The following is a 15,964-nucleotide window of genomic DNA, read 5'->3' on the forward strand; positions in this document are numbered from 1 at the left end:
TCACCATTATGAACGAAACAACTAGCACACGTCACTTCCGGTCCACACAGGAACCTCTTCAGTACGTCGGCGGGTCGCGAGGTGCGCGTGTGCGGGAAACGCAGGACGGGTTTTTTTTTATTTCCTTTTTTTTTGCTTGCTTTCTTTCTTTTTTAAAAGAAGCTTCTCGGCGCTGTTTTTTAAAAAAATTCTCTGGTTTCTCTATCCTGACTGTTGGCCATGGCGTACCGCGGGCAAGGCCAGAAGGTGCAGAAAGTGATGGTGCAGCCTATCGTATCCTTGTGGCAAGGCAGAGGAAGCGGGCTTTTTGGGAAAAGGGCGGGGCGAGGCCCGTGAGGGGATGAGGGCGAAGGGAGAGAGAGCGGGAGGCATTCGGCCGAGAAATTGGCACGTTGCTCGGTTTCCCGTGTTCTGTGGAAGCTCTTTATGAAGGGGTGGGGGGGAGGTAGAAAGAAGTTGCTAAGCTGACAGAATTTATTCCCTTGGTGAATCAGCCAGTTACGTGTGCTCGGGTTAGTTATGGTGAGTTATGGTAAAGTAGATTGGCTGAGAAAATCGCCATGAACATCTGGGATATGCTATTAGATTGAGTTATAATCCGGTTGGGAATAGGATTAACATGGCTAAAATCGATTCAGAAAAGCAATTGCTTGTTTAAGTTTGATTCTGCGGTGCCTCAGCCATCAAGATGCTTTCATTTTGTGGGAGTTCTTTTGGGTAAGAGACTTGTGGTGCTTACCCTATCCTGTTTATTTGGACAGTTGGAAGAAGGAAATGTTTAATTTCTGTCAGAATGAATGGGAATACTCCTTTTTATGTATTTTTTTCCTAAATTTATTTGTGATAGAACCTCATTTTCCGCTACCTGCAGAATGTAAGTATACATAATTACATTTTTCAAATGTAACATGTTATAATTACAGATACTGTGGTGTACATTGAGATGTTTTGTTCTCTTTGTATATATAATACAATCCCTCCCCCTTTAGCTTTAATAGGGAAGTGACCAATTAATGTGATTGAAGCATTTTTTGTAGAAAGCTACAGTAAATACATTAGTGTGCATTTCAGAAATGTTAAAAAGTAGTATTTATCATTGTAAGTAATAAAACAATAATGACAAAAAGTTAAAGTCAGTAATAGTAAGTTTGAGCTGTTTCTTTCAGAATCTTTGCTTCTGATAAAATTATTTTGTGTTGTAAATGGTTTTAAATTAAAATCTCCTTATTACACCTTGAGTAAATAACTTTTAATAAGGCTTTCATTTTCACTGAAAAAATGGCAGTGGAGAGGACTCAGTAAAACCAGTTGTTTTGGTGGTGGAGTTTCACTGCCAATTTCTAGGTATCAGAGAGCCACAAGAATTTGGGCCATGCAAGTAAGATTGTAAGCCTGTACAGAATTCCACAATGTCATAGTTTCTTTGCTGTTTACTTTGCAGAGATCCAGGATTCAGGTTTGGCTATATGAACAAGTAAACATGCGGATAGAAGGCTGTATCATTGTAAGTATTGCAGTAGCTCTCACATACATGTAAAGAAAAATATAACTTAAATAAGATTGCAAAAGGATATCATTTTGTTTTTAATTTCTTTTCTCAGACTAAATGAAATCAATTAGTACAATAAGTAAACACATTTTTCTGAACCATCATCATTTGGGATTAATTATGAAAAACCATTCACTCTATAGTTATCTGGACACTTACTGTGCTTGGGTTAATGCTGACCTTGAATCAATACATTTTCAGCGGCGTTTAAAACTGACCCAATTGTTAAGTACTAACAGCTATTTTCTTTTTCTGAATGTTTAGTTAAATGATTATTCACTTTTTTATGGTTGCTTCTGTGACTTGTTCATTTTATTTCATTTATGATACATCATTTTATTGTGGGAATTTTGATAGTTTAAAATGATAAGATGCAGATATTTTAAAATAAGAGTAATCTGTCCCATTTGATGAGCCTAACTGAATCCACCATTCTTGCATTTTTACTACCATCCTGATGTTGCTTCCTTCCATTAAATGTATTGTTACATTTCTTTGTTCTGGTTCACAGGGTTTTGATGAATATATGAATTTAGTTCTGGATGATGCTGAGGAAATTCACTCTAAAACAAAATCAAGAAAACAGTTGGGTAAGTAAGCTTTTTGGCAATATATATCAGACATCATTTTTTGTTACTAGTAAAAAAGAAATATTTAATTTTGTGAAAATCCATGAAAAGAATTTCAATTTTGCATTTGAATACTAGTGAACAAGCCTCCAAGTAGGCTTGGAACTGCCATTTCAGGTTCCATATATTTAATTGGCACATTACTTGCTAAGGTGAATAGTATCAAGAACAACTGAAAGGTCAAGGATAGGCAAAGGGTAAATACTGATCCCTCTTTCTTGCCAAATATCCATTAAGAAAAGTAGTACAATTTTCCTGTAAAACTAGACCAGGACTGAATGTGGGAATTTTTTTTCATTGCATTATTTAATCACAACTGAAGAAAGCCAAATGAATTGTATTGCTAATTCTATCATAATATATAATAAAATAAAATGCACATACACTTAAATGTATTACATTTTTTAATCATACTCTTTGCCTTTGCAGGTCGAATCATGTTAAAAGGAGACAATATTACTCTTCTGCAAAGTGTTTCCAACTAGAAAATACCTAGTGTTTCTGTTGTAATATTAATGTTTAATCTTTTTTAAAAATTTGCTAGCTTAATGCTATCATTTCTGATTTGGTATCTGAAGCAAGAATGAAGACAGCAACTTAGTTCATGCTTCTGTAATTTTCAATAACTTTTTTACACTTGTGTGTAACTATTTCTTTATAAATAAATGTTTTTGTTAATATATTTACCTTTATTACTATTTGGACAGAAATTTTTGAATAATAAGAATACCAGCAATAAACAGCTGTATTAGAAGATGCAGTTGTTTAAAGTACTAATGAAAGAATATATAGCTTGAAAGATCAGTTCCTAGTTTATGAGATGCTGTGAAATATGCTCTCTGAATAAAAAATGTGATCAATAGCGTCAGACTAAAACTTAGAAATATAATAATATACAACTCTTATAAATATATGACTTAATAGTTTCTTAGAAGAAGCATAAGTTTATAATTGAACCTACAAACCTCTGACTGGATCGGAAATAACCAATTTGTTCTATTTTAGAAATCTTGTTTTCATAACATTTGGGTACTAGGTTTGCCTTATTAAATATTAGGATTTGCCTTATTAAGTATTTATTTAGGATTTTATATGATATCTGTGTTGAAGTTCAAGTTTCTTTTTTGAGAAAAATGTAATCCACCCTTAGGTTAAGGAAGTTCACATATTGGCTGCCCTGCTTTGCTTCTGTTATTTATTGGAGGACACTTCCTACACAAGACATTAAAAAAGCAGCTTGACAAGCAAAGTTAACATGGTAATAGGGATTTCCTTGCTTTTTAGGTAAAAAGTTCATCTCCTTAATTGCTGCTCTTTGCAAGTGATAAGTTCAGAGAACTCTATTCCCCAGAATAGATATAAGAAGGAGTGACTACTTTCTTGTGAGTATAGAGGTTGCTCAAGAAAGTTTTAAAGATAAACCAATTTCCAGGAGTGAATTTACTGAGTAAACATGGAATGAAGAATCAATCACTGAGTGAACACAATTGCTAACAATAATTTGGTAACAAAGCTCAGTGAGAATCCTTAACAAATCTTAGGTCAATAGTACAAACTTGGTTGAAAGGGAACAAGACTGAAATAATGGCTTTTCTATACTGTATGTGACTCCTTGAGAAATAGAAGTAAAGATGAACAGTTATTACTATGTTTAAGATTTACGGTACATGTACCATGTTTCTGTTCCTACTTGAAAATTATCTGACATTTATAGCAAGTGCAACTATATAGCAATTTTGGGAGAAAATATAAAAACTGGAACTGCAAATTACCATCCTTCATCCTTCTGAAAGAAAATAAAAAATTATTTGACCAAACAAATAAACTACAATGGTAAATTAACAAATATCTCTCTATAAAGAATAGAAACGAAGCAAATCCAGTTGTATATGCTAACGCTGGTAAGGTAATAAATAATTTTTTGGGCCATTTGGTAAACGAGATGATCCAAAGCTGGAAAAAGGATGCCCAAAATCCATTGACTTGAAAGGCTCCTGGAGCCTTTAACTGGTTATATAATACAGTACATCTACTTTGGGCTATTCTTAGCACTAGCATATCTGGTGCAGCCACCCAAGTTCTGAAAATAATTATTTAATTTTTTCACTAAATAGTGCTCCACCTTTTGTATAATTGGAATTCCAGGAACTGAGATAAAGGTCACATGAGAAGCACCATCCCAGTGCCTTGTCTGTAATACGTCTCTGGCTCAATGTTTGTTAAGAAGTTACAGGCTGTATGTCTCTGTTTCTTCAACTCTTTTGTCAGTGATCTATGAACATATTTTTGTCCTCAACAGCTTTGAAATGCAATCATAACAATCGTATGACCTATTAACATCGCACAGCTAGTATTTCAGATTTCAGCAAAGGTCCTAAAATGCAAAAATACAGCAAAGAGAAAATAATAGTAAATGTAATTAAAAAAACAATTCCTAACACCTATGAATATATAAAGAGTCTGAAAAAAACCAATAAGCATCATCCAAACAAAAAGTGCACCAGTACACAAAAATAATATTCCATTTAGATTCAGTAATCAGTGGTACCACTGTGCTGTGAAACTCAAAATTTTCACAATGTCTGCTCATTCGGAAGAAAGGGAAAATAAAACTGCCACTTGTCCAAGTGTACAATTCTAGACTGAAATAAACCAAATCAAAACCATTTTGATCACCTCATTTCAAAATGCAACTACCGGTAGTTTAAATCACTGAGAAAATACCTAGATCATTTTAATTTAGAAAAAGAACAAGCTAAATATATCAAACGTAATGCATGGTTTATAAGAAGGGGAACTAGAGGAAAGTTATATTAAACTCTGCAGTCATTCAATAAAATGGAATGAATGGGTGGCTGAAAATAGACAGGCATATTATTTTTTAATCCAGTATATATGGATTATTATTTTCCAGAAAATAATTTCTGGAAAATGCAACAGTCTTCACTTTAGAACACTTTTAAAGAAAATTAGACTAATCAATAAAGAATAAGGTATTTCTAGTCTTGGCCATATATTGCCTGCAAGATTAGGAGTAATTAGGTAATTGATTACCGGCTGCTCCAGCATATGAATAGGAAATTGATGTAACATTTTGGAAATTTATTCTAAGTAGTGGAGTTGTTTTCTTCTCTTTTTTTGTAAACAGTTTTATCAGCTTGCCTCTCCCAAAAGTGATTCTCTGTAAATGACTATCTCAATTGCAAATAGAGCAGCCTTTTCTGAACAGAAAAAGATTATAAAACAAGGCAATATATATGATATTTGGCTGTTTTTCCTTCTTAGTTTTGTCGGTTTATTCCTTCTGATTCAGTGGTGGGATTCGACCAGTATGCCCCAGTACCTGCGTACCGGTGCCTGCTGGGAGCACCAGGTACTGTTCTGGTACGGTGCTCCGGAGGCCCCACCCGCCTGCCCGCCCTCCTTACCTATATTTGAGCAAATCGGGGCTTACACACACGGAGCGTATGGCGTCTGCATGACACTCCGCCGAGCAGCTGGAGCGTTGCGGGCAGTAAGTACACGTGTGTGCTGCACGTGTGCACGTGGTAGATGCCTGGCCCCGTTGCAGTGTACCGTTTGCAACGGGATCTGGAACCCACCACTGTTCTGATTTCATTACATATATTTTGCTCAGTGATATTATTTTCTTCATATATTTTCTTAAAACGTATATTCAGCTTCCTAAAAAAAATTAAACCTTGTTGGCTCTTGTAAGAATGAAATGGAAAGTATTTGATTCTATCAGAAATGCTGCAAAATATGAAGAACTTCCAAAGCTTGGTAGAAAATATAGTCATTGTTATGGACAGCAGAGGGCACACCTGCCTTAAGCAAGAAAGGTAATTCTACGATAATAGTGTGTCAGCAATATGGTTCCCACAGTACTCCTGTCTGTTGCTTTAAAGCTCCAAAACAATATGGAAGGATGAGAAATTCTACCAGGTATATGTACGAATCCATGCAACTGCAAAAGAGCATGCTTGACTCTTTCTAATTTGCCCTTATCCAGAAAGATTTCCGTTTTACCAACCAATAGAATAGAATAATCTCCAAAAGTCAGATTTGCTTCACTTTTTGTTTCATATTGCTTTACAAGTTGTATTTTTTTATAATGTGTAGGACTGTTTTATTGCTGTTCGCCCTGCAACTGAGCAAGAACTATCACATTCATTCAGGATAAAATCACTGTAAAAGAGGGCCTTTATAACATGGCATAATAATCATGTTTCAATATATTTGCAGAAGTTGTCAATCCCAGTCTGCATCTTGAAGTTGTGGAGGTAATCATTTTTAATCAATGCAAATTACTTTATGGTGTGGGTTAATAGTATATGGCACATTAGTTTCTACGAAGTGAAGTCATCATTTCCTTCTGTTCAGTGATATTGATGTTGAATTAATGATGGAAAGCCGTTCCCCATAGTTTTAGACAAGGGTTTTCTAGCCCTATCTGGGGAAGCCCAGTTTCAGTCAGGAATATAGGAAATACACTGTCATGAACATTCTATGAGCACGTGCAAATGAGTAGTTGATCAGACCATTTCATTTGTTTACAAGTGAAACAAAGAAGGATGGATGCCATTCAAATTCGAGACCAGAATCCATTACCTGGCCACTCCAACCTACTGAATAATATGAGTGTCATACAACTGCACAATACTTAATTAGGATTAAAACCATAGTGTCAGTTAAAAAAATAACATAAACTTAATTTCAGAAGGGAAGAGTTCAAGTGCACATTAGACAAGACAGCGAAAGGAAGAGGAGGATTAAGATGACCTAATTTTACATTGTATTTTGCAACCTACGTTTTGGTTTGGATGAAAGAGTAGGTTTGCCGAGAAAGAAAAGAGCCTTAGAAGAATGTAACCTGGGATTTAATTGAGATGTGAATTTATAGTATAGTAAAGTTAATGCAGATTTTAGAACATCATTTTGTGAGAAGTGCCCTATTATGAATATGGAATAAATATAAACCCGGGTTGTGCCCCCAAATATCTTTATAGATCTCTGCAGAAGAAGCATTCTATAGAAAAGAAACAGCAGGCAAAGGAAACCGGTTAACAGATCAAATCTAGTAATACAAGAAGATGATGAACTTAAGATGAGTCAAGAGAACAATTGACTACTAATGTTCAATTAAGTTTTTACACAGATAAATAAATAATGGGAACTGAACAACATGAGACAGAATTTGAAAATTATGTACAAATGATGAATATGTGATTGCAAAAATGTATAAATGTTTGTTAAGATTTATAATGAGGAACATGGACTGCATGACAAAATGTCTAGGAACTTTGGTTATAATACACAGAAATGTGGGTAAATGGGATGAAATTCAAATTATAATTTGAGATCAATTTTTTAAATAAAATAATGTATCTTTAGTATATGACACCAGAAAAATTATCAAAATGCATAAAGTTAATTCTAGCCAATGTTGGAAATCTGAAAATATGAAGATATAATGCATGGTGTATTTGAACAAAAACAAATTGACACAAAAGAAGAAAATAAAATAAATGTATACAAATACATGATGCAAAGATTTTAAATGATTACTGTTTCTCACGTAGTTCTCATATGTAATCATGTATAAATTTGCAGTTTGGACTGTCTATCTAATGCTAAGTAATCAAATAATTTAAACTAGCTACTTCTCAAGAAATTCATCAGAACATTTTGTATGTAACCTTTTTTCGGGCAATGAGTGCATTCATGAGGGGGTCTGGGATTGAAAGAAGGTTGCCATGCCAAATAGAACACACTATCAGATTTCCTTTCCATCTAAAAGTGCAAATGTATTAATGAACAATGCTAGTTTCAGATCAGTGGGTGGACAGCTTTCCTGTTAAGGCCATGAACTGCTGTTTGATACGGATTCAGTTTGGTCCGATTTCCTGTGTGACTAAAGGAAGTCTCCAAAAGTCTATTTTGCATCTAAGGACTAACAACACTTTTATCAGCCAACTAAATCAATTTTAATAATTCTGGCTTGTATTATAAGACCTGAAAAGTCCAATGTTTTCAAGCCCACATTTCCCAAAGGAAGAAGGATGAATTCAAAGGGGGAAATCAACGAATGAATGCTAAACGATTGCTCTATGCATTGATTTTTCTCCTGCAAATATGTCGCTTGTTGCCCCTCCTTCCTCCATTTAGGTTCATTTCAAGGTTGCTATCCCAGCTGTTAGAAAATATTATAGAGGTCCAGGGGGATGAATATATACTCACGGAAGAATTGGCAAGTGGGAAGGGTTTGCATCTCTTATTTATCTGACCAATTCAACTACAAATGAAACCTCCTCTGCATTTCATATTTGGTAATAATATATACCTCCATGCCAATGGCTGCATCAGAAATAATACTCAAAGGGAACTACCTCATCCACTCTCCTGGAGCCACAATTGTTTTATCCACATATAATACCTGAGACTTGTAGTCCTAGAGTTCTAGGTAACTTTACTTTACTTTAATAAGATTTGTATGCCGCCCACTCCCTTGGGACTCTGGGCGGCTCACAGCAAAAAATAAAAACATTTAAAAACTTTAAAAATACAATTATTAAAATTAATACATCATCCATTCAATCAAGTGGGGCTGGATATTAATCAACAGCCCCAGGCCTGCCGGAACAGCCAGGTCTTGGTCGCTTTACGGAAGGCCGGGAGAATGGTAAGAGTCCAGATCTCTGCGGGTAGCTCGTTCCACAGGGCCGGTGCAGCTACAGAGAAGGCACTCCCTCGGGGAGCCGCCAGCCAACTTACATGACTATTTTAAGATATGAAATCCAGGCTAATGACATATGTATTGAAGCCATGGTGAAATTAATTCCTGGTTGTATCACAATATGCCCTTTTGGGGCCTACTACTGTCAGATATGATATGAAATCATGATCCATTAAACACCCTAACAGATCTACTTTCTTTTGGTAGTGCTATACAAATGTTCAAATGTTAAATAATCATTTAGAAAGTATAGCTTTTCCTGCTAGGAAGATGAAGTAGACTTAGAACTAAGGAGAAATTTCCTGACAGGTAGAACAATTAGTCAGTGGAACAACTTGCCTCCAGAAATTGTAGATGCTCCAACACTGCAGGTTTTTAAGAAGAGATTGGACAATGATTTGTCTGAAATGGTATAGGGCTTCCTGCCTGAGCAGGGGGTTGGCCTAGAAGACCTCCAAGGTCCCTTCAAACTCTGTTATTCTGTTATTCTTAAGCATTGAAGAAAATCAAGTTACAGGGACAGTTTCTCTGTATCAGTCTTCATCATCGTACTAGTAGGATCCAATGATATAATCAGACTAAGCTCCTTGTTTATTATCTTGACTGGAGTGCAAACATACATGCATGGAGCCAACTGCACTCATTTTACAGCTCCCAGAAGCTGTTCAGCCCATGATTTGGGGACATTTTCAGATTCCTGGGGCCAGAATGAATGCCTTGCAGATACTTAAAACACTGTTTCACCTATTAAATATCCCAAAACTCTTTCCCAAAGCAGATCTTAGTTTTGGGGATACAGTACTCCTTGCTATACAAAGCCTTTGGCAACTCGTGAACTGACAGCACTTACGCAGCCTTACTCTGTTCTGAGCATTGCTTGAATCTGTTCAGTTTCCATTTCTTGAGAAAAAAAAGGTCAGGTGAAAGTTATGTAAAAGATTGACCAAGACAGGTTTTTAAAGGCAGCTGCTTTTACATTTTGAGAGGGAGCACTAGGCCTGATGTGGAAGGGGGATGGAACACATGCATTTTGGCTCTTAGTTTGATTCCCTAGCACCAAAAAAGAAAGAGATGAAGGATGCTGCCTATGATGACAAAATATTGAGCAATTGGGTTTGAAGTTAAAATGTTCGCTGCAGCATTTGCTACCAAAGATAATAACATGATATTATAGATGGGTTTGAAGATAGAATACATGTTTTTCAGTCTAATCACTTGTTCTTATCCACAAAAACTATGGGGACTTTTTGCAAAAGAGGAAATGGGCATCTGAGTCATAGCTCACACCTATTCCTGTGGGCATAAGAACAACTACTTTTTTCACCTCCTGTTGGGCAATATTTTTTCACCTCCTCTTCTGCTTTCTGTTTCTTCATTCTGTTCCTTTTGTTTTCACATAGAATAAATGGTCAGCAATGGACAGAGAAAAAGGAAGTCGAATATTAGAATAGCAAATTGACAGGTACAGGATGGTATTGTCAGGAGAAAAAAATTCTGATGATTTATGAATTCTCCTTCAAGTAATGTCTATTTGGTTCAAGAAATAGTGCATTGCCTAATGAACCCCCTGAACAGAACAATTTGAAGCCATAAGGGTCCCTACTGTTTGGTTTATTAATTTATTAGCATAAGTGTTTCTTAGGGACTTCCCCCATTCCTAATAGACTTTCCATAATGTAGGCTCAGCATGATCTTACATTATATAAAAGTATGAAACATTATTACCAATAATCACCATTTTTATGTAACATTACAGGTAGTCCTTGACTTACAACAGTTCATTTAGTGACAGTTCAAAGTTACAGCATCACTTTAAAAAGTGACTTAAGACCATTTTTCACATGACCTTTGAAGCATTTCCATGATCATGTGATCAAAATTCAGATGCTTGGTAACTGGTTCATACTTATGATCATTGCTGTGACCCAAGGTCATGTGATTACCTTTTACAGCCTTCTAACAAACAAATTCAATGGGAAAGCCAGATTCACTTAACGATCATATTACTAATTTAACAAGTGCAGTGATGCAGTTAACAAATGTGGCAAGAACAATTGTAAAATGGCCCAAAACTCACTTAACAAATTTCTCACTTAACAACATAAATATTGGGCTCATAAGTCGAGGACTACCTACATTACCATAATCTCCCACTTTGGTCAGGTTTGATGTCTTCTTTCATTGAAATAGGAAATAGAAATGGCTTCTAGTCACTGAACTCCTATATTAAACTTCTAGTCATTGAACTCCTGCTTCTCAGGCAGCATTTATGTAAACACTGAAAATCCATGCAAGAAAATTAAGCATTAATGTCTCCTGGGATGATCATTGTTTATTTTTACTAAGTGGTCATATCTAAGGCCTTTTATGTTTATGTTACTTTAATTAATTACCCAAATTTCTATCTCACAATCACAAATGGATTTGTGCAGCAGATTTTTCTGAAACTTTGCCGAGTCTCAGCACTATTGCTATATGCCAATAATTGCTCAATACGTCAGCAAACCTGGATGAAAAATAGCTAACTTTTATAATTTACTATGATAACTGTCTTTGTATCTCAAAATTCCTTAGCCTTGTTCATTCCCAGCCACCACACTCTAGGCACTACTTCAGCATGAATTGCTGAACTACAGCCAAAATACCATGGCCTTAAAATTGTGGCTACCATCTCTGAGTTCAAAAATTCAGATAACCACCAGCAACTAGATATGGAACATTCTAATTCTTTGCTCTCATTTGGGAGGCATCTGGATTTTTACAGTTCAGTTATGAAAGCCCTTATAATGTGCTAGAAACCAACAAGTTGCTTTGCAGCACATTCACTTTTCATTTGGAAAAAAAAATTAAAATACACTGACGTGACATGTCTTGACATTATGATATGATATGATATGATATATGAGATATAATATGAGTTAAAGTGATATATGAGCAGGGAGCAATAGCAATAGCAATAGCAGTAGACTTATATACCGCTTCATAGGGCTTTCAGCCCTCTCTAAGCGGTTTACAGAGAGTCAGCATATTGCCCCCAACAATCTGGGTCCTCATTTTACCCACCTCGGAAGGATGGAAGGCTGAGTCAACCCTGAGCCGGTGAGATTTGAACCGCTGAACTGCTGATCTAGCAGTAGCCTGCAGTGCTGCATTTAACCACTGCGCCACCTCGGCTCTTCAAGCCGAGCTTTGGAAAACACTAATTATGTTATCTGTAAAGATGATACTTGCATCTATTCTATTGTATTTTGGAAGCTTATAGTGTCAAAGCACTTGTGATCAGGAAGGAAAGATGATGGTACATATGACTTTCCATAAAATGTAAAAATTAAAGATTGCTTTCCTTTCTATTTATTCTTCAATATAATATAGGTTTTGTAATATGGAAAAATGCCTTTACACCATCCATGTAATATTGCAGGCTAGAGTGAGTCCCCCTTCTCAAACTCCATAATCTCTCTACTTTTGACTTTGATGTATTAATTTATTACTACTTTTGTGAGCACTAGATGGATCAGGAGGAATTTGCATGTGAAAATACACAGAGGATGCTGCTTTTCTTTTTGAGCCTATAGAGATGCAGAAGACATCAAAGGAATACATGTGAATCAAAATAAACCAAAAGAAAATTAGATTTATCTCATATGTCCACCAATGTCTACTAGTGTCCTAAGTTCTTTTCTGCTGGAAATACAACTCTTGCAGTTTTGTTCTGGGATCCTTTACCTATTTATCTAAGGTGCTACTCTAACGTGCTACTCCACAATGTATCAGAGCTTTGTAACTCACATCAGCCTTGAAGCGATCTCTCCTTGATTGACAAAAATTCAAAATTCAAGTGTTACAAAAAAAAGACAATGACAAAGTTCTTGCATAGTGTTGTGATGAAAGTACCTTAATATGTTCATGAAGCCACCAAGAGCCAACTATTACTTGAAAGAAACTTTTTAGTATTTATCAATAAAATCAGTTTTGTTGATGGACTGTTAGACTTGGAGACTCCAAATTTCCAATCACATAAGTCCGGCAATTTCTTTTAAAAAGTACTTAATCCCCTACATGTAAAACCAGTGAAGCATTTTCTGACCTCTTAAAATTTAACAAATTAATGAAGGGAAGGCAGAAAAAGTATTCTATTAACTTTTTAGTCTTTCAGACCAGTATAGTTATTCTAACTAGCATTTTTCTGATGAATGATTCCTTGTTTGATGCTTTTCTACTTAGATACTGATAATTGGGAGACTGAACTTGGGAGCTTCCGTATGCAAGGCATGTCTTCCACTATTGAGAGAGAGCATTTACCTCAAGGGGGCGCAACTATTATGAAACCTGAATTAACTTGCTGTCTGCAGTTTGGAATATAAGTGCAAAGACATCTAAGTTAAAGTACTGTAGTTTATTTTAGATACTAGAAAAGTTCCCAATATTTTTCATTTGATTCAAAATGGTTTGACCAATAATTAATGGGAACTATTTCATGTTTACATTGCACGTCTAAACATTTCCATATTGCACTATTCTCAAGAAAACTACATTAACATAACATATCCCTGAAGTCACCAACATTTAGCTCAGACTGAAGGAGGCTTGACTTTTTCTTTACCTTCATACTTTACAATTCAAAGACATAATAAAATATTTCTTTAAAAAAAAGAAATGTAACCTATCAAAAACAATAAAAGGAAATGTACAATCATTGCATTTTCCAAAACATTTTGAAATATGACAAGAACAATTACTGTTATTATACCAAACAACCTGTGAGCTGTTGGCTCAACCTTTCAGAGATATTTCCCTATCTGAACAGAAATAGAATGACCATGGGTAGATTGCTATTATTTTGGTTTCAAAATTAAAGAAGAAAACATCATTTTAATAAAAAAGAAAGATGTGTAGCAAGACAAATACTGTATAGATGCTTTTTATTTAACAAAGGATGCTTCGGTGACATTTATGGCTGCCATTCTTTAAGAATATTGTAGTTTTCACTTATTTTTCCTCAGCTTAAAGTGACATATACAGTAGCTGACTATGCTGTAATGCCAGTTTCTCCAGATAAATCAGCACATTCTTCATGGTTTGTCCTTGTATTTTATGTATAGTGAGAACAACAATTTTCATGTTGTATTGTTGTCAAGAAAAGTACATTAATGTATTCTTGAAATCACTAGCAGTTGAGCTCAAATTGAAGGAGACTTCACTTTACATGTATCTTTTACAATTCAAATACATTTAAATAAATACATTTGGATAAATATTTAAACTGAACAGGGGGACAGAGAATTAATTGATGCAAAACATTTCTGTCACCAACAATCTAAAATTCATAGGGTTATCAGTGCATGTAACATAGATGTTTGTGCGGGTAAGATTATCAGTCCTGCTGTCAAGCAAAACCAAGCATTTAATAGTGAGTGGCATACCATGTGCACGAATCATACAAGTGGCAAGAAAATAGGGGCAGTCAGGCATAATACAGGTTATGTAGACAGTAAACACAAGGTCAATCAAAATGAACTCAAATGCCTATACACCAATGCACAGAGTATGAGGAATAAACAGGGTGAATTAGAAATTCAAGTAAATGAGGGCAGATATGATATTGTTGCCTTTACAGAAACTTGGTGGGATGAAACCCACAATTGGAACATACAGCTAGAAGGATTTAAATTATTTTAAAAAAATAGACCAAATAGAAGAGGAGGTAGAGTTGCACTATACATAAGAAATAACTACATCTGTACAGAAATAGAGCACAACAATAATGAAAACTATATTGAATGCATTTGGGTCAGTATTAAAGGGGGGGGGCAACATTGCCATAGGTCTATACTACAGGCCACCCAACCAAGCAGAGGAAGTAGATGAACTTTTTGCTAGTCAGCTAACTAAGGTATGTAGGAAGCACACCACAATAGTAATGTGGGATTTTAACTACCCTGATATCAACTGGGAAACAAACTCTGCACCAAGTGGAAGATCCAATAGGTTCCTAACAAACCTAGCAGACAACTTTGTTTCCCAAAAAATAGAGAAGGGAACAAGGGGATCAGCCATATTGGACTTAATTCTCACTAACAGAGAGGAAATGATAGAAGGTGTTGAAGCTACAGGAACCTTAGGGGCAAGCGGTCATGCAATACCGGAATCCAACATTATGCAAACACAAGTAGTAGAACAAAGTCAAACTTGAGTATTGGACTTTAAGAGAGCTTATTTCAATAAACGTAGAGAGAACTTGGGAAGGATTCCATGGATGAGAATCCTCAAGGGGAAAACAACTCAAGAAGCTTGAGAAATTTTGAAAAATGAGATTATAAAAGGCCAGTCTAGCACAATACCAATGAAGAAGAAAAATAACAGCTCCCAAAAGAAACCAGCATGGCTGTATTTAAGAACTCTCTGACAAATTGAAAGACAAAAAGGATAAATATAAAAAGTGGAAAGAGGGGGACATAACTAAGGCAAAATATCAGCAAATAGCCCAAGCCTGTAAAGATGAAGTGAGGAAAGCTAAGGCACACAATGAAGAAAGGCTTCTACAAAAGTAAAACAAAAACAAAAAAGCTTCTTCCAACATGTTAAAAACAAGAAAAAAGTTAAGGAAAAAATTGGTCCATTGTTGGGAGAAAATGTCAAGAAGGTGACAAGCAACAGGGAGAAAGCAGAACTATTTAACTCATTTTTTGCATCTATCTTTACACAAAGGGAAAAAACAGTCCAACCTACCAAAAACAGCACCACAAAAATCAGATTAGGAACACAAGTTGAAATAGTGAAGAAAATGGTAAGTGAGCACCTGTCTACCCTAGACGAGTTCAAATCACCAGGGCCGGATGCATTAAACCCCAGTGTTTTGAAGGAACTGGCAGATGAGATCTCAGAACCACTGAATTATATCTTTCAGAGATCCTGGAGCACCAGGGAACTACCAGAGGACTGGTAAAGAGCTGATGTGGTTCCCATCTTCAAAAAAAGGGAAAAAATAGATCTAGGAAACTATAGACCTATCAGCCTGACCTCAATACCAGGGAAGATTCTGGAAAAGAT

The 15,964-nt window shown here is 35.6% G+C and overlaps 1 protein-coding gene across 1 annotated transcript; it reads left to right on the top strand.

The window, feature by feature from the left end:
- Positions 1 to 48: 48 nt before the first annotated feature.
- On the top strand, positions 49 to 2,860 carry SNRPE (small nuclear ribonucleoprotein polypeptide E). The gene is made up of 5 exons (XM_014076245.2): positions 49 to 273; positions 848 to 874; positions 1,442 to 1,504; positions 2,061 to 2,139; positions 2,608 to 2,860. The coding sequence occupies exons 1-5, from the start codon at positions 220 to 222 to the stop codon at positions 2,661 to 2,663; spliced, it is 279 nt and encodes a 92-aa protein (XP_013931720.1). The 5' UTR covers positions 49 to 219; the 3' UTR covers positions 2,664 to 2,860.
- Positions 2,861 to 15,964: the final 13,104 nt, after the last annotated feature.

Source organism: Thamnophis sirtalis, unplaced genomic scaffold, assembly GCF_051295495.1.
Source record: "Thamnophis sirtalis isolate CommonGarterSnake01/CBP01778 unplaced genomic scaffold, rThaSir2_p1.2 scaffold_7, whole genome shotgun sequence".
Taxonomy (NCBI): domain Eukaryota; kingdom Metazoa; phylum Chordata; class Lepidosauria; order Squamata; family Natricidae; genus Thamnophis; species Thamnophis sirtalis.